Raw genomic sequence first — 27,681 nt, forward strand, 5'->3', positions numbered from 1 at the left:
GAGAAATTCAGCAATTTGAAACAGTGGTTCTAAACCCTGGCTATGCAACAAAATCACCACTCGGAATTTAAAACATATATATATGGTCAGGGCCCAGCCCAAACTACTGAATAAGAATCTCTAGTGGGAAGACATATGCATTTGTATTTTTAAAGAGCTCCGGGTTTTCACCTATCAAACTGGCAAAAATCCCAAAGTCTGACTGCTCTCTGGAGAACCAGGCATTCTTATATGTTGCCTGTGGGCCACAGGATAGCACGACTCCTGTGGAAGGGGAATTTGACACTATTTAACAAAGTAGACATATGTTTACTTTTAACCCACAATCCCCTATCTAGGCATCTCCCCTGAAGTACAGCTCCACAAACCAAACATATGCGCAAGGACAGTCCTTGTGAGGTTATCCGTAACATTCTGCATTTCAAGAGAGACTGGCCGAAGGAGCTACCCTATCTCCCCCAGCAGACGACCATGCAGCTAACAGAAGGAACGCAGACCACCCTGTGCACTGCTAACGTGTGATCGCCAGAGCATGCTGGGAAGTTAAAGCTGACTGAGCTCCCCTTAATGTAAGAAAGGAAAGGGAGGGCTTCCCTGGTGGCGCAGTGGTTGGGAGTCCGCCTGCCGATGCAGGGGACACGGGTTTGTGCCCTGGTCCGGGAAGATCCCACATGCCGTGGAGCAGCTGGGCTCGTGAGCCATGGCCTGTGAGCCTGCGCGTCAGGAGCCTGTGCTCCGCAACGGGAGAGGCCACAACAGTGAGAGGCCCGTGTACCGCAAAAAAAAAAAAAAATTAAAAAGGAAAAAAAATTTGCTCATCTTTGCAAAAAAAAAAATTAGAACGAAACACTGGAGGAATAGACCAGTAGCTAATAAAAATGATTACCTTTGGGAATGGGGAACGGTTTGAAGAGGGACAGAGGTGAGACTCTCTGAATACGTCTTGCTATATAGTTTCGACTTTTGAACCATACAGATGTGGACATTTTTAAGAACATAAAGTAAAAAGACAAACTAAAATTGAAAACAAAAACTGAAAGCCTACCTCCCTATCAAACTCAGAATATAGCCACACAGAGAAAAGCTTGACTTCAAGTGACTTTGTATCACTAATGACCACATATCCTTAGTGGGGTACTTTAAAGGCAAAAAATAAATGCATGTAAATGAATTCAATCAGTAGTTTCTTGTTAGAATATTGGTATAATTTTTTTTTTGTTGGGGGGCACACTGTGCTGCATGTGGGATCCTAGCTCCCCGACCAGGGATCGAACCTGTTCCCCCTACACTGAGAGTGCAGAGTCTTAACCACTGGACCGCCAGGGAAGTCCCAGAATACTGGTATAATTTTGAAACTATTTTAAGTATATTTGAGATAGAGCAAATAAGTAATTATGTTAATGTGATAAGAAATCAAACTGCAGCGTAACAGATACTACGTAAGGTCAAGTAAAATGACTGATTTTGATACAGAAATGTCACTGTGGACTCATAATGTCTGAAAACTATTCCCTAGGTCTGTCCCCTGAAATGGCCTATAAACGGTGACGACCCAGGAGCACTATGAACGCCCTAGCTCCCAGATGTTGGTTTCTAAGTACCAATCCCCCTTTGAAGAAACCAGGGCACCCTGGACAAATGAATGATTCCAGGTCTGGGGCAAGGAAAGTGTTAAGGTGAGCCCGGGACATTTTTTGTGCTGAAAGCAGGGAAGCATCCCAAGACTAAGGGGGCCATGTCAAAGGGACCAGAGCAGCATGAGGGGTTCCCACAGGCCAAGTCTCAGAAAATCTGAGCGTCAAAAACAGCGACTGTGGACTTCCCTGGTGGCGCAGTGGTTAAGAATCCACCTGCCAATGCAGGGGACACGGGTTCGAGCCCTGGTCCAGGAAGATCCCACATGCCACGGAGCAACTAAGCCCGTGTGCCACAACTACAGAGCCTGCGTGCCACAACTACTGAGCCTGCAAGCCACAACTTCTGAGCCCACGTGCCTAGAGCCCGTGCTCCGCAACAAGAGAAGCCACCGCAATGAGAAGACTGCACACTGCAATGAAGAGTAGCCCCCGCTCACCACAACTAGAAAAAGCCCGCGTGCAGCAACGAAGACCCAGCGCAGCCAAAAATAATTAAAAAACAACAGCAACAAAAAACAGCAACTATAAATGATTCTAATACACCAGTGAATAAAAGTCTACTTCTATACACAAAAAAGAAAAATGGAAAAATAATACAGCTACAGGGGTGACTCTAACAGGAAGCTGAGGTTGGGAGCTGACGGCTTGAGGAGGTTGAAGAGCCTTTGCCTTTCAGCCAGTAAGTCTTGGTTCTAAGACACATCCTAAGGAAGTGACCGCTGTGCAGAGATGCAATTGTATCTCCCACTCTACCATTTAAAACAGAAGAACTGCAAATCGCCTAGATACCTAACAAAAGAAGGGTGGTCGTATGTAACATATTCACATACGGAATGAAGTGCGGCCAGAGTTGGGCAGGATAAATGCGTAGTCGCTGACAAGGAAAAATGCTGAAGATGCTTTGCTGCTGAATGAGAAAAGCAAATTATAATAGCAGCATGCGGAGATACCATTTTTGTTTTTGTTTTTTAAATATGTATGTGTATTTGTAAAAACTATGAGTACAAAGACTATTGGAACGATATACGCCAAAACGAATTTTTGCTGGTGGAATTATGATCTATTTCCTGTTTTTGCTTGTCTCTGCTCCCTACAATGAAAATATAACAGTTTCCTAAATATGTATACTAAAACTTAAATTTATAAAAGAAAGAGAAGGTTGTATCTATGGTGGGTACAGGAATGGAAGGGCACTCCATTCTGGGTCTGAAGCTCCAGAATGGCTTTCTCTGGAGACACCAGGGCAGGGCAGTGCCCACCCCACCCCAGACCCAGCCACGAGACAGAACAGCAGCGCCACCTGGTGGACACTGCGTGGCTGGCTCAAGCTAACCCCCTTCTGGCTGGGGGACTCACAGGATGGGAAGAGGCCTGATGCTACATCCTCCCCATCCCAGCAGCTGGGCGCGAGAGGCTGGGCCGTGTCCTTACCGGTTGCATGGTGCCCCCTGCGAGGACCACCGCCCGGCATTCCTTTACCACCTGGGCAAAGTGCACGGCTGGATTCAGGAGCAGGAATTTGAGGCTGCTCTGACTGAGGCTGCCTAAAGAAAGAGAAAGACAGCTACATGGAGAAGGGCAGGTGCAGGCCCAACAGAGACCTCCATCTGCCTGAGACAAAGGGGATGTCCAGTCGGGTCCATGTAGAAGCCATAAGAGATACGACTTTCTCTTTAAATTAGACCCATCTCATCTCCAGGACAACCCTGAGGTAGATGGCAGGACTGTCTCCCTTTTCACATGAAGAACTGAGATTTAGGGAGAAACTGGTCCAAGTCATGCAGCTCATAGGGGATGGAGCCACGACTCCAACAAAGCCCACCTGACCTTCACACTGGGCTACGCGGAGTCTCTGGCAACCTCGCCCGAGACCAGCCAGCAGCCCAGCACCTCTTCATCCCTCCTCAGCCCCTTGACTACTGGTGTGGGTCACAGGTGGCCAGTTTTCACCCATTTCTGCGTCCCAAGCTGGTGGGGTACCAGATGGAAGTAAAGCAGCCTGGCTCCAGGCTGGCTCCTCCCGGGGTTACCTTGACGGCTCAGGATGACCCTGCCATCCTGGTTGGCAGTGGTGAGAGCTGCGAGGAAGCCTTCGATGTGCATCAGCGGGGAAGCGGGCCGCAGTGCCCTGTCCTCCCCCTCCTCCGCGGGGGCTGCAGGAGCTGCACAGAGCAGAGGAAGGAGGAGGGTCTGGGAGCCCGGACAGCAGGGGGCTCCCTGCACCTGGGCTAAAGCCATCCTCCGGGAAGACCAGGCGTGAGGAAGGCCAACTCTTGCCCAGGCTCCCCCTCTGACTCACCCGCAGTCACCCCCGACTGCAGGCTCTGCAGGAAGTGCTGGAACCCGGACAGTTTGGGCTGCTCCCTGGAGGGCGCCAGGACCGCCCCGTACCTCTCTGTGAAGCCGAAGAGCTGGGACAGGGATGAGAGCAGTGGTTGTGAGAGGGAGCCGGACGGGCCCCTCCCCGCCCCCGGCGAGCTGCCGCATGGTGAGCACAGAGACAGGGCGTTCGGAGGTTCGGCAGGCCAGGAGAAGAGACGCACGGAGGACAGCAACGGGGGCCCGCGCAAAGGGACACGTACCTTTCTGCTGACCATGCTCTTTTCACAGTAACGCTTCACCTGCGAAAGCAAACCCAGCCAGAGGCGCCGGGAAAACAAATCCAGCTGGAGAAAGCCACCTTCCAAATGACAGGAGCAGGCCCACGCCACCCCCCAGGGGCCCAAAGCGCCTCTTGTGGTCGCATCACCCTCCTGCCTGAGGCCTCCCCTCTGCCACTGTCCCCCCACTGCGTGTGCATGCGCGCACACATGCATACACACGCGCGCGCACACGGTGCCCTGCCACAGAAGGGACTCGGCAGCACAGCACAGCCTCTCCTCTCTGAAGGTGCTTGGTGATGGCCACGTCCCCTCTGCTCTCCTGCACCATGACAGCAAAGCTGGACCTTGAGGATTAAGAGGTAGTTTTTTAAAAATCCTACGAGCAAAAGCACAACACAAAAGGGAGAGCTGGGGCTTCCCTGGTGGCACAGTGGTTGAGAGTCCGCCTGCCGATACAGGGGACACGGGTTTGTGCCCCGGTCCGGGAAGATCCCACATGCCGCGGAGCGGCTGGGCCCGTGAGCCATGGCTGCTGAGCCTGCGCGTCCGGAGCCTGTGCTCCGCAACGGGAGAGGCCACAACAGTGAGAGGCCCGCCTACCGCCAAAAAAAAAAAAAAAAGGGAGAGCTGGGCTAGGTCAGGGGCACGTGGAGGAGCTTGGTTGTAAGCACAGTGTGCAAGATGAGGGGTGTGGAGCCCCTGAAGATCTCTGAAAAGGGGCCATCTTCCATTAAGATTCACTGGGGATGAGAAAACCATAATTCAGAAAGAGTCATGTACCACAATGTTCCTTGCAGCACTATCTACTATAGCCAGGACACGGAAGCAACCTAAGTGTCCATCGACAGATGAATGGATAAAGATGTGGCACATATACACAATGGAATATTACTCAGCCATAAAAAGAAATGAAATTGCGTTATATGTGTAGTGAGGTGGATGGACGTAGAGTCTGTCATACAGAGTGAAGTAAGTCACAAAGAGAAAAACAATACCACATGCTAACACATATATATGGAATTAAAAAAAAATGGTACTGGGACTTCCCTGGTGGCGCAGTGGTTAAGAATCCACCTGCCAATGCAGGGGACATGGCTTCAAGCCCTGGTCCAGGAAGATCCCACATGCTGTGGAGCAACTAAGCCTGTGCACCACAACTACTGAGCCTGTGCCCTAGAGCCCATGAGCCACAACTACCGAAGCCCGTGCGCCTAGAGCCCATGCTCTGCAAGAAGAGAAGCCACCGCAACAAGGCGCCTGTGCACCGGAACAAAGAGTAGCCCACGCTCGCTGCAACGAGAGAAAGCCTGTGTGCAGCCATGAAGACCCAACACAGCCAAAAACTAAGTAAATAAATAAATTTAAATAAATAAATAAATAACGGTACTGATGAACCTAGGGGCTGGGCAGGAATAAAGATGCACACAGACGTAGAGAACACACTTGAGGACACAGTGGGGAAGGGTAAGCTGGGATGAAGTGAGAGTGACATGGATTTATATATACTACCAAGTGTAAAACAGATAGCTAGCGGGAAGCCGCCGCATAGCACAGGGAGATCAGCTCAGTGCTCTGTGACCACCTAGAGGGGTGGGATACGGAGGGGATATGGAGATGTGTGTTACGTATAGCAGAAACGAACACACCATTGTAAAGTAATTATACTCCAATGAAGATGTTAAAAAAAGAAGATTCACTGGGGAACTCCCCGGTGGTCCAGTGGTTAGGACCCCGCGCTTTCACTGTCGAGGGTGCAGGTTTGATTCCTGGTCAGGGAACTAAAGACCCTGCAAGTTGCGTGGTGTGGCCAAGGAGAAAAAAGAAAAAATGTCACCGGACTGTAGTCTGTAAAAGAGACACGAGGCAGAGAACAGGACCAGAGACCAGAAAGGAGCGAGGAGGGCAACCGCCTGCTCTGGGGCAGCAGCTGTGGGATGAGAGCACGGGGTCAGGGCCTGGCAGCGTGTGGATGCGAGGCGAGGGGGAAAGGAGTCCAAGGCCATTCGGCCTGCCGCCCACCTGGCGGGGGATGGCAGCGACCAGGCCAGGGGGCAGCTGGTGTGAAGGGGAAGGGGGAGCGGGGCCTTGAGCCCACACAGCCGGGTCGCCCTGGGCTCCACCGAGCACCACCAGCACCCTCGCGTGTGCGGCGTGCTGTCCTCCTCAGCTGGGGAGCCTGAATGACGTGGTGCCCCTCCCTTGGAGTCACGGGACCCACGCGCTGCCCTGGACACGGTGCTCTGTGTCGTCAGCAAACCAGACTCACTAAGGCGGTCCGTCAAGTGACAGAGCCTGTGCCCCATCTGGAGGGAGCAAAGGTTGAGGCTGGGCCCAACCCAGGCCAAGCACCCCAGCCGCGCTCTCAGGCACCTCAGCCCGACAGCTGGATCGCAAAGTCATTCGTGCTCTGCCCAGCGCCCGGGAAGACTGTGCCCGAAGACAGGTGGAGGGGAGGCACCTGCGAGCGTCCGCTTATTACACAGAGAGGAAGGCACGGCTCCCCGTGACCCTCCGCCCCAGGCTGAAGACTGCCCTCCTGCGACATGAGCTGTGTGTGAGGGTCAGGTACAGTAACTCTACAGACCCTCGGACCTCGAGGCTGCTCAAGGACAGAAGGAATTTCCTTTCCATTCCTTCCACCGTCTTAACGCTGTTCCGCCCACAGGGGGCGGGCAGAAAGGAACCTGGATGTGCCACACAAAGGTGAAAACCTACCTTGAACAGGTTGATGTTGTCGATCTGGCTCTGAAAGAGGAAGTCGCTGACGGTCTTCAGCTCCGTCCCTAAGGGCAAACAAGCGAAGGGCCCTGAAGCCCTCGCTCTGAGGACCGTGGCCTCCGCGCCCCAGAGGGCAGCTCAGAAACGGCTCCCACCTGCTCTTACCTGCCTGAGACAGGCTCTGGGTATTGGGGCTTTGCTTAACGTTCCCTACAAAAGAGAATCAAACAGGTCAGGACGGTGGGCCTCTGGCCCCCATCTTCCCCCTCTGCTCTGTAGTTATCGAGTAAGAACACTCCTATCTGAAGGGGTCTTCTGCCATTTACAGCACCCAAAGGCCCCACGAAGGGGGCAGGGGGGCCTCAAGGTCTGACCCACGTGCACACGCAGCCCGAGCCTGGCGATGTCATCCTTTCCCACATCCTCCGAGGAGGCGGGGATAGGGACACCCCACTCCACACGGGCGCCAGCAGGAGACGCCCAGGCTGCACGGCAGAGACCCAGTGAAGAGCATCAACGTGAGACAGATCCCCCCGAAAAGCCCTGCTGCCTTTCTGCCCCTCAGCTTCTATAAAAGCTTGCATAGGAACTGCCAGAGGGAAGTCGTGTGGCTCCGAATGATGCCAAGAAGTGTGGGCCCCGGAGCCAGAAGACTCCAGTCCCTCTCACCGGGCTCATGAACCACAGGCCGGTCACCTCTGCTCCGGGCTTCAGTTTACTGGCCTGAGGGTTACCGTTCCTGCGCCGCCTTCCTCACAGGAGCACCCGAGTCCTGAGTCCCATCACTGTGACGTAAAGTGTCATACACACATTTATATCACAATATATTATTATTACTGCCACCTGTGGGGTCGGGCCTGGACTCAGAACAGGGGCAAGTCAACCAGGGCTCTAAACAAAGGTCTAAGGCCGGACAAATAAGAATTTTCTAAGTCAATGGCCAAGGCGATTCCTGAGAGACAGAAACCCCAGGGGTCCTGGCTGGCGTCCGGGGAACGGAGCCCAGCAGGCTCGGCAGCTGGCCGCAGGGCAGGGATGCTCCTTACCGCCCAGCACAGTCACGAACTTCTCCAGCACATACAGAATCTGCTTGATGTACATCAGGTTCTTGGCCTTCAAGCGCTTCCTGGGGAGAAGCCAGTGGACATCGGCGGGAGGACCCCGACTTCCCCTCCCGGTGCTGAGCTGAGGCCCTCCTGTCTGCTGTCTTCCCAACTGGGTCACGAGCTACACACTCTCCCAGAAGGGCGGCTCACTGTGGCCCAGGGCCTGCACGGCCTCCTGGGGTGCACGCCTAACGAACAGGAGGCGAAAGCACGCTGGCCCCCATCATGCTGGGCCCGGCCAGATGCTACCCCGGTGCCTCCTCTCGCAGGCTGGCTTTGGGGTGCCGAGGCTGAGCGGGGCCTTCCCAACCCCTCGGGGGGCAACGTCTCACCCATATCGTTCCATGTACTGGAGCAGCTGGGAGTGGGCCTGGCAGAGCTGGGGGGAGAACAGAGAGCAATGTGATGGCAGAGCAGGCCCTAGACCAGCAGCCTGGGGCCGTGCCAGAGATGCCCTCGACGATGCCTGGACAACGCCAGCCCAGGACACTTGGGGGGCAGTCGAGGTGAAGGGGCGCTGGTGCAGCGGCATCCGCTGAGGGTCAGGGAAAGGGGAAGACGATGACTCGCAGATAACGAACGTCCCTGCTAGTGCTTCCTGGGGTGGGAAAGACATGCTGTCTGCTGGGAGAGCCGGTTCCAGGCAACCATCACGGCTCAGTCCAGGCCAGCCGGCACTGGGCAGTCCACGGGGTGGGTGTCACGTGGGCTTGAGGGTTAGAAACCGCTGGTCAAATCCCAGGCTGACCTCAGGGGCAGCGCTTAACCCTCTCTCAGCCTCCGAGTCTCTACGTAAAACAGCCACCAGCCCGACGCAGAGTCAGCGTGAAGATGTGGTGCAGGGCACATAATGGGCGATGAACAGCGGCTTTCAGAAACCTCGAGCATCCCTCAAAGCAGTATCAGCAGTAACAACCAGCTGCACAAGGACCCCTGCTTCTCATCCCACCATCCGGGTCACAGAGACCTAGTTAGCAGCACCCTGGCCCGGAGGACTCTGGGCGACACAGGCTGGGGAGAAGCAAGCGAAGCGCCCGCTGCCTGGGCTGGGTCCCGTCCTCAGTCACGCTGGGGGGCCCCGGCCTCGGCTCAGCGCGCCCGCTGCCCCCCGCGGCAGGCCCTGGCCTGGGAAGGCAGAGGCCGACCCACCTGGGAACCGCTGACCTCCACGCTGTGGATGCCGGTGATGGTGTCGATCAGGTTGTGGGCCTCGTCGATGACCACGACCTGGCCCTGCAGCCGGATCCCCGCCGCCTGCCGGGCAGCCGCGTGCAGCAGTATCTGGTAGGGCAGCACCACCAGCTGGAGGGGGAGAGGCGGCCTGAGGTGGGAGCAGGACCCCTTCCACAGTGGGCGGGCCCAGCCCCCGGAACACGCGTAGGCGGGCACTCCGGAGAGAAAGCTAGAGCAGCGCACTGTGCTTTGAGCTGGAGAACCTTCCCCGGAAAGTCTTATGTGGAACGTCAGCTACAGAACAGATAAAACTGGAGCCGACTGCACTTCCGAGTGGACCAAGGGCGGAAGGGCGGAGGGGCCTGGAGCCCCTGCTGCAGAGCCCCTTCTGCGCCCCCCAACACACCAAGGTCCCTCAACACGCTGTGACAGCACTGGGCCCAGAAAGCAGCCCCGGGTTCTGGCCCTGGGGCCGCCACTTCCCAGCTGTCTGACTCTGGGACAGTCAACCTTTCTGAGCCTCGGTTTCCTCGTCTGCAAAACGGGCTTGAGGAAGTCTATCTCAAATGAGGGTTAAGGGGGGGGAGGCGGGGTAACAAAAATGAAAGCACTCTGTCAATTTCTTAGGTGCCGCGTTGTTATGACGATTTTCCAGTTAAAAGGATACGATAAAAGTGAAAATCAAAAAAACTGGAAACTTAAGGCCCAGGTTTTAACACTGGCTCCGCTACTCATTTGCTGTGAGAAAAGAGATCAATCACTTAACCCTGGGCCCCGGGGGTCCTCACGTGTAGCATACGACTAATACCTGCCTTAGCTATGTCAGTGGGCTACTATAAACAAAAACGACGTGCAAAGTGCCTTAAAAAGTCGAGATCATAAGAGTTTCAGGATATCTCACTATATTGGCACCCAAGTGTGTCCAGACCCCAGGAGGGCTGAGACCACCGTGAGGCTGGGTGGGCTCCCCAGTTTCTCGGTGACCCTCACACTCAGTTCCGGGCAGCACCCTGACAAGCGTCTAACTGCCAGGTAATGTTATTACTAACACAGTTCCCTGTATCTTTAAAAATCTATGGAAGTCTTCTCTTGATTATATGAAATTCTCCATAAACGATACATTATTTCCAAAAGCCATTCAAATTAAGGGAGTAGAAAGAAAACAGTTAAATCATACCACCAAATAACAATGATATCATTTTTGACTCCATACAGCAAGTCTAGGGAAGGGTCTCCACCTGTGCTGCAGGCAGGTGCGCGAGGTGGGACGACCACGCACCCAAAGGGCACCTGGAAAGACCTTTGCATCCCGTAGCTCCCCACGGCACTCTAGTTTCTGCCCTGGCGCTAATGCGCCATCCCCCAGGACGCCAACTGTCCCTGCAGCCCAGAGCCACCTAGGCACCTGGGGCCTCCTCCAACCCTATGTACCAGGAGAGAGTGGGTGACGTGTCCTCAGTGGGCGGTGTGTCGGGCAGACAACCACAGCCAGTGACACCCTCCTGAACCAAAAGAGGAGTGAGAACTCCCTCCTGGGCCCCGCTCAGAGCCGAGAGCCACCGCCCAGCCTCCGGGGTCTTCACCTGGGCTGCTGGAATGGCGAACCGGCTCCCGTAGTAGGGACAGGCCCGAGCCTCCTTCCCCAGGGCCACCAGCTGCTCGATGTCCTTCACCTCCAACAGGACCTCGTCCCGGAGGAGCTGCAGCTGCTTATGGTTGTAGAAGGGGCAGGTGGCCCGCGGCTCCAGCCTCCTCCTCCGCCCGGGCTTCTCCTCCTCGACGACGCTCTTCTTCTCTGAGGGGCGCAGGCACAGGGGCAAAGGCAGAAAGAACCTCAGCTGAGGTTCTGACCGCGGGGCCAGAAGGGGTCTGTACCACGGGGCGGGGCCGCTAAACCCTTCCGGAACTGCTGCTTACGGACTCTTCGAAACATCCTGGCATTTTACCTCGTCTTCTCTAGAAGAGGCCTATGATATCGCCTCCTAGCCAGGGTACTGGACTAGATCCAGAGTAAAAAGCAGAAAGACCTTTTTCCCCACGTGAGGCTCTTTAGGAAGGAAGCCCGGTCTGCTCTGCCCTCGTTCCCGCCGTCGTCTCCCCCCCCCCCCACCGTTTCCCCCATCCCAGGGCTGCACACAGGGCTGCACACGGTCCCAGAGGCCCTCCCTACAGCCTCGGGGCGCTGGAGGCTACCGTGTTTGCTTCTCTGCAGCTCCACACAGCGGTCGTTGATGAGCTGCACAGAACCTAGCTTTCTCACATCTTCATTGACACAAAGATTCTACAAGACAGAGGAGAGGGTAAAGGACACGGGGCTGGCTAAGCAACACAGAGCAAGCCACCGGGCCTGCCCACCTTCCAGGAGCAGGTCCTTCCTTCCAAGGAGCAGCAAGGCACAGGGGCCGGTCCCGCCCGCCCTGCTCGCCCGCCCGGCCCCCGCCTGCACTCACCTGCCGAGAGCCCAGGGAGACGAGCCGAGTGTCCTTGCCGAAGGGGCTCTTCTGCACCTCGTGCACGAACTGGGCCAGCTGCGAGTGCGTCCGACTGCAGTAGTAAATCTGCTCGGGGTAGCGGGGTTCAGGGCAGACTGTCAGCCCCAAACGTTCTCGGCACAGCAAGGAGGGCTGGGGCCTGAGAGGCCGAGGGAATGGACAGGGCACCCGGGACACAGACCTAAGGAAGGCGACCGCCCCCGGGCAGACCTCTGCGAGCCCGCAGGCCAGGGCGTCCCCCTCCCCTGGGTCATGCTGGGCCCCTGCTCCTGCCCCTCTGGGAGGCTCGGTCATCTCAGGAAAGGGAGTTTCCCCTCAGTGGTGGCTCCTGACACAGGGAGGACTCCGAGAGTCCGGGGCGTAGGGGGAAGCGGGGCGGGCGGGCCCCCATGCACCTCCCAGGGCTTGGGGGGCGAAGCAGGAGGAGGCTGAGCTCACCTCTCTGTGCGCCCCTCCAAGATTTAGGAGAGCCGGGGAGGAAGAGAGGAAAAGGGGGGTGGGGGGTTTCTAATGTCAACAGAGAAAACCCGAAGTCCCATACACACGAAGCCTGAGCAGCGTCAGAACCACACACAGCTCCCAGCACCCCAGGCAAATGCAAATTCAGACCAGAGGACAGGGGACGAGCCACTGAGAGCCAGGGGCAGAGCACCCGTCCCCCACCTCCTGCCACCCCCAGTGGAAAGGCTGCCCCTCGATGCCCTGGGGCGCAGGCGTCTCCCGGGGACCCAGCCCCCCTGCCAAGCACCTGGAGACTCGGGGGCTCCCACCTCCTCCCTGGACCCAGGTCAGTCACAGGAGACCCAGGACCTGGTGTCTCACCTTAGTTACATGTTCTTCCTCCAGGTCATCCTCATCCGCGTCTACTCTGAGAGAGGAAAAAACACACAGCACGGAAAAAGTCTTCTCGGACTTTTGTGTTTTGTTTTTATTCACCTGGAAATTCAATTTTTAAAGGCAGAAATGTGCACTGTCTAGGGCTCTCAGAGAGGAGTTATCAACAGGGTTGGCCTCCTGGTCAACAGAGGATTGTTCAGGCAGCTCTGTGTGAAAGGCCGGGATTTAAATCACATGCCACGTGGGGACAAAGTCAGCAGGACCCCATGAGGGGCTGCGTGTAGGAGGGAGTGAAGAACATCTTGTGTTCAGAACCAGGTGGGTGTGTCCTCAGAGGCTGCTGTCCCCCGAACTCAGGGCATCGGAAGCCAAGCTGCAGGACTGGCGGCCCTGGCCTGGACCCTAGCGAATACTTTTTCCTTGAATATTCGCAAACTCCACTAAAGTTTTTTACCTCGTCCCCTGGGGAGGAACAGAAGAGCAGGAAAGGCCACAGGGCACTGGCTGCTCCTGTCCCCCGCCAGAGAGAGATGGGGGACGCGTAGAGCAGTTGGCATCTCAGCCCTGGGCGGGATCACAAGTGTTAGTTCTAATTCAGGCCCTGGAACCGGTGCCTCAGGGCAGGACTCTGAGCACCAACATGGAAAAGCCCAGGACCAAATGGTTTCACCGGTGAATTCTACCAAATAATTAAAGAAGGGCTTCCCTGGTGGCACAGTGGTTGGGAGTCTGCCTGCCGATGCAGGGGACGTGGGTTCGTGACCAGGTCCGGGAAGATCCTACGTGCCGCGGAGCGGCTGGGCCCGTGGGCCATGGCCGCTGAGCCTGCGCGTCCGGAGCCTGTGCTCTGCAACGGGAGAGGCTACGGCAGTGAGAGGCCCACGTAACGCAAAAAAAAAAAAAAATTAAAGAAATAATGCCAATCTTTCTCAAATGCTTCCAGAAAACCGAAGAGCAGGGAATATTCCCAAACTCATTTCATGAGGCCAGCGTTACTCTGATACCAAAGTCGATAAGGGTACCAGAAGAAAAGAAAACTACAGGACAGTATCCCTGCTGAATACAGATGCAAAAATTCTCAACCAAAGCACATCAAATTCAACAGCACGTTAAAAAGATCATATTTCACGATCGAGGAGGATCTACCCCTGGGACGCAAGGATGTTTCAACATAAGCAAATCAATAAATGTGATACATCACATTAACGAAATGAAAGACAGAAAATCATATGATCATCTCAACAGATGCAGAAAAAGCATCTGACAAAATTCAACATCCTCTCATGATAAATATTCTCAACAAATTGAAGAGAAGGAACATACCTTAACACAATGAGGCCATATGTGACAAGCCTGCAGCTAACATCACGCTCAGTGGTAAAAGGCTGAATGCTTTTCATCTAAGATCAGGGACAAGGGTGCCCATTCTTATCACTCATCCTCTACATAGTACTAAAGTCCTAGCCGGAGCAATCAGGCAAGAAAAAGAAATAAAATGCATCCAATTTGGAAAGGAAGAAGTAAAATTGTCTGTTTGAAGATAACATGATTTTATATGTAGAAAACCCTAAAGATTTGACCAAAAAACTGTTAGAACTAATAAACAAATTCAGTAAAATTGCAGGATTCAAAAATCAACATACAAAAGTCAGTTGCATTTCTATAGACTAACAACAAACTATCTGAAAAAGAAATAAAGAAAACAATCTCATTTACAATGGCATTAAAAAAATAAAATACTTAAGAATAACTTCATCCAAGGAGCTGAAAAATCTGTATGCTGAAAACTACGAGATTTTGATAAAAGAAATTGATGAAGACACAAACAAATGGAAAGATAGCCCGTTTATGAATCAGAAGAATTAATGCTACTAAAATGCCCATACTACCCAAAGCCATCTATAGATTCAACTCAACCGCCACCAAGATTCCAATGGCATTTTTTACAGAAATAGAGAAAACAACCCTAAAAATCATACAGAACCAGGAAAGATAGCCAAAGCAATCTTGAGAAAGAAGATCAAAGCTGGAGGTATCAACACTTCCTGATACCAAACTATATTACAAAACTATAGTAATCAAAACAGTACAGTACTGGCATAAAAGCAGACACATAGACCAACAGAACAGAATTGAGGGCCCAGAAATAAACCCCTGTGTATACAGTCAACTAATTTGAAAAGGGGGCCAAGAATACCCAATGGAGAAAAGACAGTCTCTTCAACAAGTGGTGCTGGGAAAACTGGATATTCATATGAAAAAGAATGAAACTAGACACCTATCTTACACCACTCACAAATTAACTCAAAATTGATTAAAGACTTAAATGTAAGAAACCTGAAACCATAAAACTCCTAGAAGAAAACATAGGGAAAAAGCTCCTTGACATTGGTGTTGGCAATGATTTTTTGGGTACAACACCAAAAGTACAAGCAACAAAGCAAAAATAAATAAGTGGGACTACTTCAAACTAAAAAGTTTCTGAACAAAAGAAACCATTAACAAAATGAAAAGGCAACCTATGGAATGGGAGAAAATATTTGAAAACCATATAGCTGATAAGGGGTTAATATCCAAAATATGTAAGGAACTCGTACAACTCAATAGCAAAAAAAACACAAAAAACAAAAAAAACACCAAAAGCCACACATAATCCAATTTAAAAATGGGCAGGGGAACTGAATAGGCATTTTTCCAAAGAAACATACAAATAGCAAACAGGTATAGGCACATGAAAAGGTGCTCAACATCACTAATCATCAGGGAAATGCAAATCAAAACCACAGTGAGATACTACCTCACACTTGTTAGAATGGCTATGATCAGAAAGACGAGATAAATGCTAGTGAGGAGGTAGAGAAATAGGGAAACCTTAGTGCACTGTTGGTGGGAATGTAAATCGGTATAGTCACTATGGAAAACAGTAAGGAGGCTCCTCAAAACATAAAAGTACCGTCTGATCCAGCAATCCCACTTCTGGGTGTTTATACAATGGAAATGAAGTCACCATCTCAGAGATACCTGAATCCTCACGTTCACTGCAATGTTATTTACAAAACCAAGACATGGAAGCAACCTAAGTGTCCCTTGACAGATGAATGGGTAAAGAAAACACGCTGTGTTTTACATACACACACACACACACACACACACACAAAACGGAATATTATTCAGCCACTAAAAAAATAAGGAAATCCTGCCACTTGCAATAATATGTATGAACCTTGAGGGCATGCTAAGTGAACTGTGTCAGAGAAAGACAAATTCTGTACGATCTCATGTACGGAATCTAAAAAAACCAAATTCATAGAAACAAAGTAGACCGGTGATTTGCTAGGGACTCGGAGGGGGAGGGTGGAGAAATGGGTGAAGGTGGTCAAAGGGTACAAACTTCATTATAAGATGTACAAATCCTGGGCATGTAATGCATGGTGACTATGGTTAATAACACTGTATTGTAAACCTGAAAGCTGCTAAGAGCAGATCCCAAACGTTCTCACCACACAAAAGAATGTTAAGTATGTGAGGTGATGGACGTGTTAAACCTACGGTGGTAATCATTTCACAACATATACATATACTGAATCATCACTTAGGCATATTACACGTCGAGTACAGGCAGGCCTCATTTTATTGCTCATTGCTTTACTGCTTTTTTTTTTTCTACAAATTGAAAGTCTGTGGTGGCAACCCTGCATCAAGCACGTCTATCGGTGCCCGTTTTCCAACAGCATTTGCTCACTTCGTGTCTCCGTGGCACATTTTGGTAATTCTCGCAATATTTCAAACTTTCATCATTACTATATTTGTTATGGTGATCTGTGATCAGTGACCCTTGACGCCACTATTGTAACTGTCTTGGGTGCCCCGAACCACGCCCATACAAGATGACAAACATAACTGTTGAATGTTGTGTGTGTTGTGACTGCTCCACTGACCAGCCATTCCCCCATCTCTCTCCCTCTCCTTGGCCCTCCTCATTCCCTGAGACACAGCCTTGAAATTGGGCCAGTTAATAACCCTACAATGGCCTCTAAGTGTTCAAGTGATAGGAAGGGTCACATGTCTCTCACTTTAAATCAAAAGCTAGAAATGGGGCTTCCCTGGTGGCGCAGTGGTTGAGAGTCCGCCTGCCGATGCAGGGGACGCGGGTTCGTGCCCCGGTCCGGGAGGATCCCACATGCCGCGGAACGGCTGAGCCCGTGGGCCATGGCCGCTGGGCCTGCGCGTCCAGAGCCTCTGCTCCGCGGCGCGGCGGGAGAGGCCACAAAAAAAAAAGCTAGAAATGAATTAAGCTTAGTGAGGAAGGCATATTGAAAGCTGACAGGCCAAAAGCTCGGCTTCTTACGCCAAAGAGTTAGCCAAGCTGTGAGTGCAAAGGAAAAGTTCTTAAAGGAAATTAAAAGCGCTGCCCCAGTGAACACAGGAATAATAAGTAAAACGGTGTTATTGCTGATATGGAGAAAGTCTGAGTGGTCTGGATAGAAGATCAAACCGGCCACAACATCCCTGTAATCAAAGCCTAATCCAGAGAAAGGCCCTAACGCTCTTTACTTCTATGAAGGCTGAGAGAGGTGAGGGAGCTGCAGAAGAAAAGTCTGAAGCCAGCAGAGGGTGACTCGTGAGGTTTCAGGAAAGAAGCCGCCCACATAACATTAAAGTGCAGAGTGAAGCAGCGAGTGCTGAGGTAGAAGCCGCAGCAAGTTACCCGGAAGATGCGGCTAAAGTGGCTACACCCAACAACGGATTTTCAGTGGAGACGAAACAGCCTTATATTGGAAGAAGATGCCATCTATGACTTTCATAGAGAGGAGAAGTCAGTGCCTGGCTTTCAAAACTTCAAAGGACAGGCTGACTCTCTCACTGGGGTTAATGCAGCTGGTGACTTTAAGGTGAAGCCAATGCTCATTTACCGTCCGAAAATCCTAGAGCCCTGAAGAATTATGCTAAATCTGCCCCGCCTGTGCTCTGCAACAGCAAAGCCTGGATAATAGCACATCTGCTTATGACACAGTTTATGGAATATTTTAAGCCCACTGTTGAGACCTACTGCTCTGGAAAAAAAGGTTGCTTTCCAAATATTAATACTCACTGATGACGCACCTGGTCACCCAAGAGCTCTGATGGGGACGGACAGTGAGATGAACGCTGGTCTCATGCCTGCTAACACAACATCCACTCTGCAGCCCACGGCTCAAGGAGTAACTTTGACTTTCAAGTCCTATTATTTCAGATACACATTTGTAAGGCTTTAGCTACAGATGGACCTGGGCAGAGTCAACTGAAAACCTTCTGGAAAGGATTCTAGATGTTATTAAGAACATGTGTGATTCACAGGAAGAGGTCAGAATATCACCATGAACACGAGTTTGGAAGAAACTGATTCCAGCCCTCATGGATGACTTTGAGGGGTTCAAGACTTCAGTGGAGGAAGTCACTGCAGATGTGGTGAAAACAGCAAGAGAACTAGAATTAGAAGTGGAGGCTGCAGATGGGACTGAACTGCTGCAACCCCATGACGAACTCTAATGGATGAGCAGTTGCGTCTTACGGATGAACAAAGAAAGCGGTTTCTTGAGATGGAATCTAATCCTGGTCAGGATGCTGTGAAGACTCTTGAAATGGCAACAAAGGATTTAGAAAATTGCATAAACTTAGTTGACAAAGCAGCAGCTGGGTGTGAGAGGACTGACTCCAATTTTGAAAGAAACTCTACTGTAGGTAAAATGCAAACAGCGTCGCTGCTACAGAGAAACTGTTTGTAAGAGGGGGAGTCAATCGATGGGGCAAACATCACTGTCGCCGTATTTCAAGAACCTGCCGTGGCCCCCCCAGCCCTCAGCAACCATCACCCTCATCAGTCAGCTGCCACCAACACTGAGGCAGGACGCGCCACGCCGACAGCAGAGGCTCAAAGGGCATTTGTGAAATTAAAGCACGAATGACGGGGAGGATTTCATGGGGATGGCGCGGCCTAGAAACGGCCCAGGTGTTACCTTCAGCGTTTCTAGTTCACCCAGGAAGTTACAGCTCACAAACTAGAAACCTATGAACCTAGACCAAGCCAAGCCTTAGGTGAAAAGAAAAACACGGGCTGAGGACACCTCGAGGGCTTACATCACAGGCCTCACACGGCCCAGTTTGGTATTAAGAGCCTGAGACTCAGAGCCGGGCCAGCGGAGGTTCAGGTCGCCGGCTGGGGGCCTCGGCCAAGGCACAGCGTCCTGCTGGGCTCGGTGTCCTGGGTGCAGAGTGGAGACAAGAATACCACAGAGGGTACGGAGGTGACACCTGCCTGAGCTGGCAGAGAAAGGGCCCCTGTCGTCATCCTTTGTGCCCTGAGGAGGGGCCTCGCCGGGGGAAGAGGACAGGCAGCCGGGTTTCCGCCCCATCGGTGCCCCACGAGTGACCAAGAAGCCGGGCCCGAAGGAAGGAGCCCCGCGCAGCCACCCCAGGGCAGGGGATGCAGGGGACGCGCTCTCACCCGCTGGCTGAGCCTTTCTCCTCGTCACTCTCGTACTCGGCGAGGACCAGCTCATCCTCCCCCCAGGCCAGCTGCTCGGGCCCCGTGCCTGCTGCCAGCATCTCCCTGCTCAGGCGGAGGAGACGCTCAGTTTCTTCCTCTTCCTGTCTCTGCGGAGGAGCGTGGCCAGTGGGGAAAGAGAAAGAAACCTCAGCGCCAGAGCCCCACCCCCTGGCGAGGCAGCCTCTGGGGGCCAGGCCAAGGGCAGCGACACACACGCCATCGACACGGGCCTCACCCGACGGGTGTCAAGGCCCCAGGATGAGTCCCTCAGCGCAGGCTGACCTGCTACCGGGCGAAGAGCACGTAGCCAGAGGGCACCGGGAGGGGCTGAGGTCCCGGCGCTTGCCCGCATCAGCTGCACCGTGAGGGCCCATGCGGGGGGACGCCACCCTGACAGGGGCCGCCACTCACCACGCGCTTGGCTGCGAACTTGAGCGGCGCGTTGTGACGGGTCTGCCGAAGGCGCTCCTCTCGCTTCTTCCTCCTGACCTGCCCCTCCTAGAGGGGAGGGGCCAGAAAGCAGAGCCCTGCAGGAAGCCCCAGCCTCCCACGGCCCCCGCACCTCCCCGCCCTGCCCGCCTCCTGTGGGCCAAGCTGTCGAGCTCACTGCTGCGGGAAGTGTGCGCCTCCCTCCCGAAGCCCCACGCTCGCCATCCAGTGCAGCCCCTAAGCGAGTCTGCAGCCAGGGAAGCCTGTGGCCAATGGCAACGGTGCGGTTCCTTTCCTGGGAAAGAATGGGAACCGCCAACCTAGGGAAGGCCTGGTGACATCGGCTTCCTACTGACAGCGAGGGCGCAGCACCCTCCACCAGGGCGGTGGCCGGGGGGCTGAGGGGCACCGTGAGGACACGAGCTGTCCTGCTTCGGGATCCACCCGAAATCCTCCCGGAGGCCCCGCTTCCGGATCACCCCACCTCTCGTAACCCGATCTCACCTTTAGCCGGTCCACCAGCTCCCTTTCTTCTTTCTTCTGCACAAACTGAGTGACCCAGTCGGGCTCTCCAGCGGCCCTCGGGGAGCCTGGGCTCTGCTGGCAGGAGGGTGGGGGACACGGGGCCTGGCCCTTCCCATCGCTTAAGGGGTCGGCTCCGGCCTCAAGGAGACGCTCCTCCTCTTCCTGTTTCTTCTGTTCAAAGTCGCGGAGCCAGGAGAGGGCCCCACAAATGAGACTTAAGGATTTTCCCTTCGGGAAGAAAAACGTGCTCAGAAATAGAGGATGAGAAACGAAGCTTCCCTAATGACCTTTCCCGTTTTGTTTTTTTAAAGCTTTTTAAAAAAAATTATTTTATTTTATTTATTTTTGGCTGTGTTGGGTCTTTGTTGCTGTGCGCGGGCTTTCTCTAGTTGTGGCGAGCAGGGGCCACTGTTCGTTGTGGTACGCGGGCTTCTCATTGCGGTGGCTTCTCTTGTTGCAGAGCACTGGCTCTAGGCGCGCGGGCTTCAGTAGTTGTGGCACGCAGGCTCAGTAGTTGTGGCTCACTGGCTCTAGAGCGCAGGCTCAGTAGTTACGGCGCACGGGCTTAGTTGCTCCACGGCATGTGGAATCCTCCCAGACCAGGGCTCGAACCTGTGTCCCCTGCCTTGGCAGGCGGATTCTTAACCACTGCACCACCAGGGAAGCCCACCTTTCCCGTTTTAATAAAGCCTTCGAGGGAGGTCTGACTTTAAATATCAGAGGGTGCTCTAAGACCAGCCTCGGAAAGGAAGGAGAAAGAAGGGGACTGGCAAGAGAACGGCTGGGGGAAAAAAATAGGAAAAAGGGAGAAATAAAAGTGAAATTCTTTACTTACATGGCTCACTGGTGTTCAAAGAATGAAAGCGGCTTATCAAGTTGCATGTAAGTACTGCAGGTCATCGTAATCAGAAGAATGGGAGAAACTGAATCAACAGCCCAGAAAGTAAAGCCAAAAGAACGCACAGCCTGGAATCCCGGATACGACTTGCCGGCGGGGAGCTGCAGCCAACGTGCGGACAGGAGGTGACCAGCCCCATGAGTCCCAGTGTCAGGAAACGTTAAAGCAAGCCAACTGCTCTGGGAGCACAACTGTTGGTTTAAAGACCAGAATTCTCCCCGTAGGTCCTTGATATGGGGTGAATTGTGTCCCCCCAAATTCACATGTTCAAGTCCTAACCCCCAGTGTCTCAGAATGGGACCCTACTTGAAAATAGGGTCATAGCAGATGTACTGAGTTAAGAGGAGGGTGGCCCTGACCCAGTAAGACCGGTACCCTTGTAAAAAGGGGAAATGTGGACACAAAGGCAAGGAAGGCAGACGATGGGAAGAGCCGTGGAGAAGCCCGCCGTCCACACGCGGAGGAGGGGGCCTGGACAGCCCTGCTGACACCTCATTCGGGACCTCCGGCCTCCAGACTGTGAGACGATAAATTCCCGCCATTGTGCCCACTCCACCTGTGGTGTTTTGTGATGGCAGCCCGGGCAGACGAAGGTAATACTTTTATGATGAAGTGTGATACTGAGAGACCACTGGATGCTGTGAGCGGAACAGGCATAAGTACCTTAAAAACGACACAAACCTTTAAAAGACAACTATCGACTCTTAAAAAAGAGACAAAAGATTATTCAAGGAAAAAAAGAGACTAAAAATATGTAACCACACCAGGGAGGAAGCTCACCTTATCTACCACAAGAAGGTCCCAACGACTAAGATCAATAAGGCGAGAAACAGCGGCATACGCTTGTAATTTCAACATATTCTATCCAAGTGTATTTCTTTTATTCTTTTTTTTTTTTTTTTGCAGTATGCGGGCCTCTCACTGTTGTGGCCTCTCCCGTTGCAGAGCACAGGCTCCGGACGCGCAGGCTCAGCGGCCATGGCTCACGGGCCCAGCCGCTCCGCAGCATGTGGGATCTTCCCGGACCGGGGCACGAACCCATGTCCCCTGCATCGGCAGGCAGACTCTCAACCACTGGGCCACCAGGGAAGCCCCCAAGTATATTTCTTAAGAAACAGTTAAAAGACTTAAAAGCACCTGCCCAAGGAACAACGTTTGATAAATGTGACTTTTTAAATGATAGGCACTGTTCTTTGATTCAGTGTTTCACGTGACTTTAAAGAGAGGAAGACGAGATGCTTAACAATGTCAGATGTGGCAGGTGGTCGGCTGGGGACCTGAGCTCCTCAGATCTAATTACAGGAAGTTGTTCCTGACCCTAACCAGTCTTCTGGTGGTCCCATGCACTGGGCTTATTTATTTATTTTTGGCTGCACTGCACAGCACGCGGGATCTTAGTTCCCCAAGCAGAGATCGAACCCACAGCCCGTGCAGTGCAAGCGCAGAGTGGACCACCAGTGAAGTCCCCACGTGCACTGGGTGTAAATGGAAGGTCGGATGCTGGTAGAAAGATGCTACTTTAAAAACCCCTCGGGCTTCCCTGGTGGCGCAATGGTTAAGAATTCGTCTGCCAAGGCAGAGGACACGGGTTCGAGCCCTGGTCTGGGAAGATCCCACATGCTGTGGAGCAACTAAGCCCGTGCGCCACAACTACTGAGCCTGCGCTCTTGAGCCTGTGAGCCACAACTACTGAATCCCACGCACCTAGAGCCCGTGCTCCGCAACAAGAGAAGCCACCGCAATAGGAAGCCTGCGCACCACAACGAAGAGTAGCCCCCGCTCGCCACAACTAGAGAAAAGCCCGCGCGCAGCAACAAAGACCCAACGCAACCAAAAAAACCAAAAATACAAAAAACCCTCACTCTGCACAGTATCTTCATGACCCATGTTGTGTGAACTGGCAGAACGGAGCCTCTCCCACTCGCTGTATCTGAAGGAACAAAACGGAACAAGAGAGCGGCCCATCCGCCCTCTTCCTGCCCCAGGAGATCGTGTCATCCCAGGAGAGAGTGACACACTCCCGTCAGTGGATGAGAAGGAATAAGTCACTTTCCTTCGTTCATTCATTACACACACACACAGCTTAAGAGCCCCGAGGCCGACCGTGCCAAGCTCCCCGCAGATGACGGAGACACAGAGGAGAGGACCTCGAGGTCCTCATCCTCCAGGAGGTCACAGCAGCACCCACACAGGCAGCTAGCTCTCACGCGACACTTGCTCTAGAAGGTAATAAAGGGCAAGAGAGAAGTGGGAACCTAACAGTCCTCCGCAGCCAACCTCTAACAAACCCCCTCTTCCCAGGCCAGGAAGCAAAACTAAGGGGCTCTGGACTGGACCCCTCCGGCCCTCAGTAACCCAGTTCCTGGAGAGTAAACCAATATGTCGGATCTGTGGATAAGCCAGAGTAATTTCCACGTTTCTCAGCATCAAAGCGGTCATGCGCCCAGAAAAATCCGGAAGGTTTCAGTGCTACGGTCGTGGTTTCCATGGCCATTAAAATTCTCATTTGCCTTTAGCCTAATTTTTCTCAGACCCCGGGCCTGTGTTTAACGGCTTAATAGACAGAAACGGCCACTACTCAGAAAGAATGACTTCGCTCAACCTCAAACCACGACTCTCTGCACATGCAGACAAGCACGCTGGCTCTGACCTGTCATCAGAGTCTCCCTAGACCCTCTTCAGGCCCCAAATACTTACGGTGCCGGTTGGACTCTCAAATATCCCAATCTTGCCAGCCTCCAACACCTGGTACAGCGCTGCCATGAAGTCTTTCTGGATGGCATAGGGTGTGAAGGGAAAAGGGAAGTGGACGCCACCAGCCTCTTCCGTTTTGTCAGCCATGGTCCTGGGGGGTAAAAAGAAAATCTAGTAGCTCTCTGATGGGCCAGGCAGTACTGGCCCGAGATCCTGAACGGTTCCTAGGAGGGGCCTCAACACTAGTCATGGACTTCCTCCCCAGGAGGGACATGTTCTGCAAGCAGAGGCTATGCTCCTTCCCTCACGTGCCTCCCCATGAGGCCTGGCCACGGTCACTGTCCATCCAGGAACGTTCATCACAACGGGATACAGGGGGACGCGGCCCAGGAAGCCCTAACGGAAACCCCTGCCGTTCCGCCCGCGTGCACACCTTTCTAAGGGCCTGGAAATTTCTTTTGGAGAGCCCGTAATTACTTCTGCAGTCATTAATTTCTCTTCTGCCACATCTCCCAGCCATGTCTCCCAACATCGCAGGACAAAACTGCTTCTCCTGCCCCTGCTGTGAAGACCTAAGAGGTCGTGACCCACAGGCGGAGAAACCGAGCACAGCTTTTCTGCATGTCACACACCCATCCCTACCCAACAGGCAACCTCCGTTTGCATCTAATTCATCCCAGCCGCCACTTCCAGTACAAACCAGAGGCGCCCCCTAAGAGCCTTCCCTGGGGCCCCAGCCTGGAGGGCCCTCTGCACGGCGGCTGAGCCCTGGCTGGAAGGGCTTCCCAGAACTGAGGCCTTGGCACTTGTCTGCCCCTGCAGGCCCAGGTCTAAGAAAAACATCTCTGCTCCACACTTACTCCACGTTTTCCCTCCTCTTCTGACCCTGATCTCTCTGAGACAGCTTTGACACACCCCTTCTTCCTTTAGTCACCATTTTCCATCCGGGCCCCACTCTGTCTTTGGAAGTCACTGCTCTGAGCTATTTAAGCAGGCCCAGCTCACCTCAGTACAAATATGAATAAATCTAAATCCCATTTATGCCTTTGCTACATAACTGGCCTCAGGAAGACCAGTGACCACGTCAATTCATGTATCAGAGAAGGGAGTTGCGTGATGTTCTTCCAGTTAAGAGTTTAGGGGCAGTTAAAACGAGGACCGAGGTGGAGGGATGACGATAAGAAGGATGACTTAAAACCAGGACAATTCAATCCAAGAGGGAAGTGTGTAATCAGAAACCCAGTAAAACGTGAAGGGAAAGGAGAATGGCCCTAACAAACTCTGAGCACCTGCCCTGTGTTAAACGCTCTGCAGGCCCTTCCACTTCTGGTGTCTCGTTTAATCTGTACAACGCTGTAAGCAGATGGTCTTTGGATCCTGACGCTTACAGAAATTAAGTAACTCTTCAAAGACTCAGCTCAGAAAGGAAACCCAGGGATCCAAACCCAGGTCCACATGGCTCTGTTTGAGTCCAACTCACGTGTCTGCAAAAGAGAACTAGCATAAATAAAACGGAGATTTACTGAAAAGATACATATTGAGAGACTGAGAATACAGACCACCTGGAAAAACGAAGAGCAGAAGCCACGGACGGGGTGGGACTCCCTGCAGACTAGAACTGCAAAGTGGTTCAGGTTTCAAGATGGATCCAGGAAGCCCACCAATGGTAAACACCCGCGGATGCCCCGCGGACTCCCATTCTCCTGCTCCGTCGTCGCGGGCCAGGTGGAGCCTGCCCGGCTTCCTCTGCTCGCCTGGCAGCTTCTGCTTTACCCCAAAGTCTGCCTGCACGCCACCTCTGCCTGCAGCCCCCTCGACCTCTGGCTTCAGCTCCCACTGCCAAGGGAAGTCTTTTCTTGTTTCGTAGTTCTAAATCCCAAGAGAAAAATCTGACCCGTCCCTCCTCTCCTTGTAAGACAGATCACTGGGCAGCCTAGAGACGGCTGGGTGAGGACCCCACCCTGACCCAATCAGCCTGGGCCTCGCACCTGCCGTCCCCGCCTGCTTGGAGTCCTCAACGTTTAGGACTCAGCTCAGCTCCTCAGAGAGGCCTCTCCCTGTATGTGGCACCCTCCAGTGGTCAAATACCCCCTCCAAACACACACAGACACACAGAGACACACAGAGACACACACACAGACACAGACACACACACAGACACACACACACACACACACACCACTCGGCTGAAGTCACTTTTTTATCTCATTGATCTGAAGTACTCTTTCTTTTGTTCATAGGTCTTAGCACTATGCGAACTTATTTACTGTCCTCCCCCACTAGAATATGAATAGCATAAAAGGAGGAGCCTTGTCCGTCTTGTTCTTCCCCCAGCATTCAGAACAGGTGCTTCGGCACTCAGCAGGCATTCAGGAACAATTTGATGAATGAATGGCCAGCTTGAGGTGGGAGCCGTGGGGCGGGTTTCTGCTCCTCAGAGGGGTGGGGAGAAAAAGTCTATGACTTAAATATTTAGGCCGAGGGCCAGTTCTTTAATGGTTTCAAACTGCTTCCATATAACCTCACAACCCTATGTGGCCAGGATTTTTATTAGCTCTATTTTACAGCTGAAATAACTGAACCTCAGAAAGGTTAAGTGACTTGCCCACAGTCACTCAGCAAGGGCTTGAATCCAAGATTTGAAAGCACATCTGCCTCCAAGCTGTGGATTTCTGATCTTCCTCCCACCAGGGTAAGTAGGGTGGAAAGACTCAGTTACCAAACTTTAGAATGACAACACGAAACAATACAGAACAAAAGTAATTATTATTCCACTTCTCCGTGGGTGGTAATTACGGATCTCATTATTCCAGGAGCAGCACAAGCTAAACCGTAAGTTAAAAGAAGGGTTTAGCTAAATCCATGAATAATGGATATACTAAGTGCTATTAAGGATGTTTGGTGGAACTTTTCCCGACCTCTTCAGGCTGGCTGCGTGGACACGAGCTCCCACCCAAGTTCTCCCTAGAACTCCCCACCAATGCGAAGGCAAATCTCATGCTCATTAAATGGGCTAAGATATGTGAGAGCATCTCAGGGGCACGTTAGTCCTGAAAGTGCTCATTTTCTTCAGTCTTCGATGATCATTTATTTGCCTGGGTACAAACTATTGCTACAGTCTGAATCGTGTCCCCCCCCCCCCCGCCCCGCCTCCAAATTCATGCGTTAAAGCCCTAACCCCCAATGTGAGGCTGTATCTGCAGAGAGAGCTTTTAGGGAGTAATTAACATGAAATGAAGGAGGTAATCAGGGTTAAATGAAGTCCTAAGAGTGGGGTCCTAAACTCTTATAAGGACTGTGGCCTTGAATTCCCAGCCTCTAGACCTGGGAGAGAGAAGTTTCTATTGTTTAAGCCACCCAGTATATGGCGTTTTGTTATGGCAGCCTGAGCCGATGAGACATCCATGTCCAGGTACCATCCTACTGTCCCCCTCCTAAAGTGCTTTAACGTCACACACCTGGGAGACGACCCGGCTCCAGCGCACCTGCTGGGAATCCGGAGCTGGCCCCAACCCCATATTCGCATCTTGCTTCTGTCCCCCTCCCAGCTCCGCCCGCAGAGCTCTCACACTGGTCTAACATTTCTCTCCACTTTTCTCGGCACTGCCTCCCACACGCTGGTCCATTCCAGCCATCGCACTCCTCCTGCTCCACCTTGGTCCCCCGGGCGGCAGGAGGGCTCTGGGGTCAGACTGCCCAATGTGGGATCCCGGCTGTATCCGTGCTAAAGTCCACATCCCTGAGCCTGTTTCCTCACCTGCGGGGGACAGGTAACGGCACATTCGGTAGCGCTGCAGGGACCAGCAGGCACTACAACGTAAGGAACTCACGCTTCGCACGGCCGGCGGATCCGCCCCGCGGCCGGCGGCTCACGGCCAGGTCCCGCCCCGCGGCCTCCCCAGCCCTTGGATTGGTGTCTGGCCTGTCAATCACATGTCAAGCCCGCCCCAGCTCGGGGACGTTTTCCCGCCACCGGCCGGCCCGCCCCCTTGCATTTCTCCCGGAGCCTGCCCTTTCTCCTTTTGCTCCGCGTCCTCGGCACC

The 27,681-nt window shown here is 52.9% G+C and overlaps 1 protein-coding gene across 11 annotated transcripts in view; it reads right to left on the bottom strand.

The window, feature by feature from the left end:
* DDX11 (DEAD/H-box helicase 11) overlaps positions 1 to 27,681 on the bottom strand; it is a 32,513-nt gene that overhangs the window by 4,181 nt on the left and 651 nt on the right. For 2 of the 11 annotated variants that reach the window (XM_033404226.2, XM_033404222.2), the window contains exons 1-18: positions 24,072 to 27,680; positions 23,642 to 23,789; positions 20,026 to 20,274; positions 19,504 to 19,590; positions 19,051 to 19,199; positions 12,552 to 12,597; positions 11,688 to 11,795; positions 11,431 to 11,518; positions 10,821 to 11,032; positions 9,214 to 9,366; positions 8,397 to 8,443; positions 8,005 to 8,084; positions 7,124 to 7,168; positions 6,956 to 7,023; positions 4,220 to 4,258; positions 3,937 to 4,048; positions 3,668 to 3,799; positions 3,069 to 3,181 (exon numbers count right to left, since the gene is read on the bottom strand). In XM_033404226.2, coding sequence (XP_033260117.1) covers positions 3,069 to 3,181; positions 3,668 to 3,799; positions 3,937 to 4,048; positions 4,220 to 4,258; positions 6,956 to 7,023; positions 7,124 to 7,168; positions 8,005 to 8,084; positions 8,397 to 8,443; positions 9,214 to 9,366; positions 10,821 to 11,032; positions 11,431 to 11,518; positions 11,688 to 11,795; positions 12,552 to 12,597; positions 19,051 to 19,199; positions 19,504 to 19,590; positions 20,026 to 20,274; positions 23,642 to 23,789; positions 24,072 to 24,127 — 1,932 coding nt within the window. In that variant the 5' untranslated portion in view covers positions 24,128 to 27,680. Of the gene's footprint in view, positions 1 to 3,068; positions 3,182 to 3,667; positions 3,800 to 3,936; positions 4,259 to 6,955; positions 7,024 to 7,123; positions 7,169 to 8,004; positions 8,085 to 8,396; positions 8,444 to 9,213; positions 9,367 to 10,820; positions 11,033 to 11,430; positions 11,519 to 11,687; positions 11,796 to 12,551; positions 12,598 to 19,050; positions 19,200 to 19,503; positions 19,591 to 20,025; positions 20,275 to 23,641; positions 23,790 to 24,071; position 27,681 lie in introns of those variants that run through there. The other 9 variants (XM_033404225.2, XM_033404223.2, XM_049694834.1 and 6 more) reach the window with 8 other exon arrangements.

This window comes from Orcinus orca, chromosome 11, assembly GCF_937001465.1.
Source record: "Orcinus orca chromosome 11, mOrcOrc1.1, whole genome shotgun sequence".
NCBI classification, from domain to species: domain Eukaryota; kingdom Metazoa; phylum Chordata; class Mammalia; order Artiodactyla; family Delphinidae; genus Orcinus; species Orcinus orca.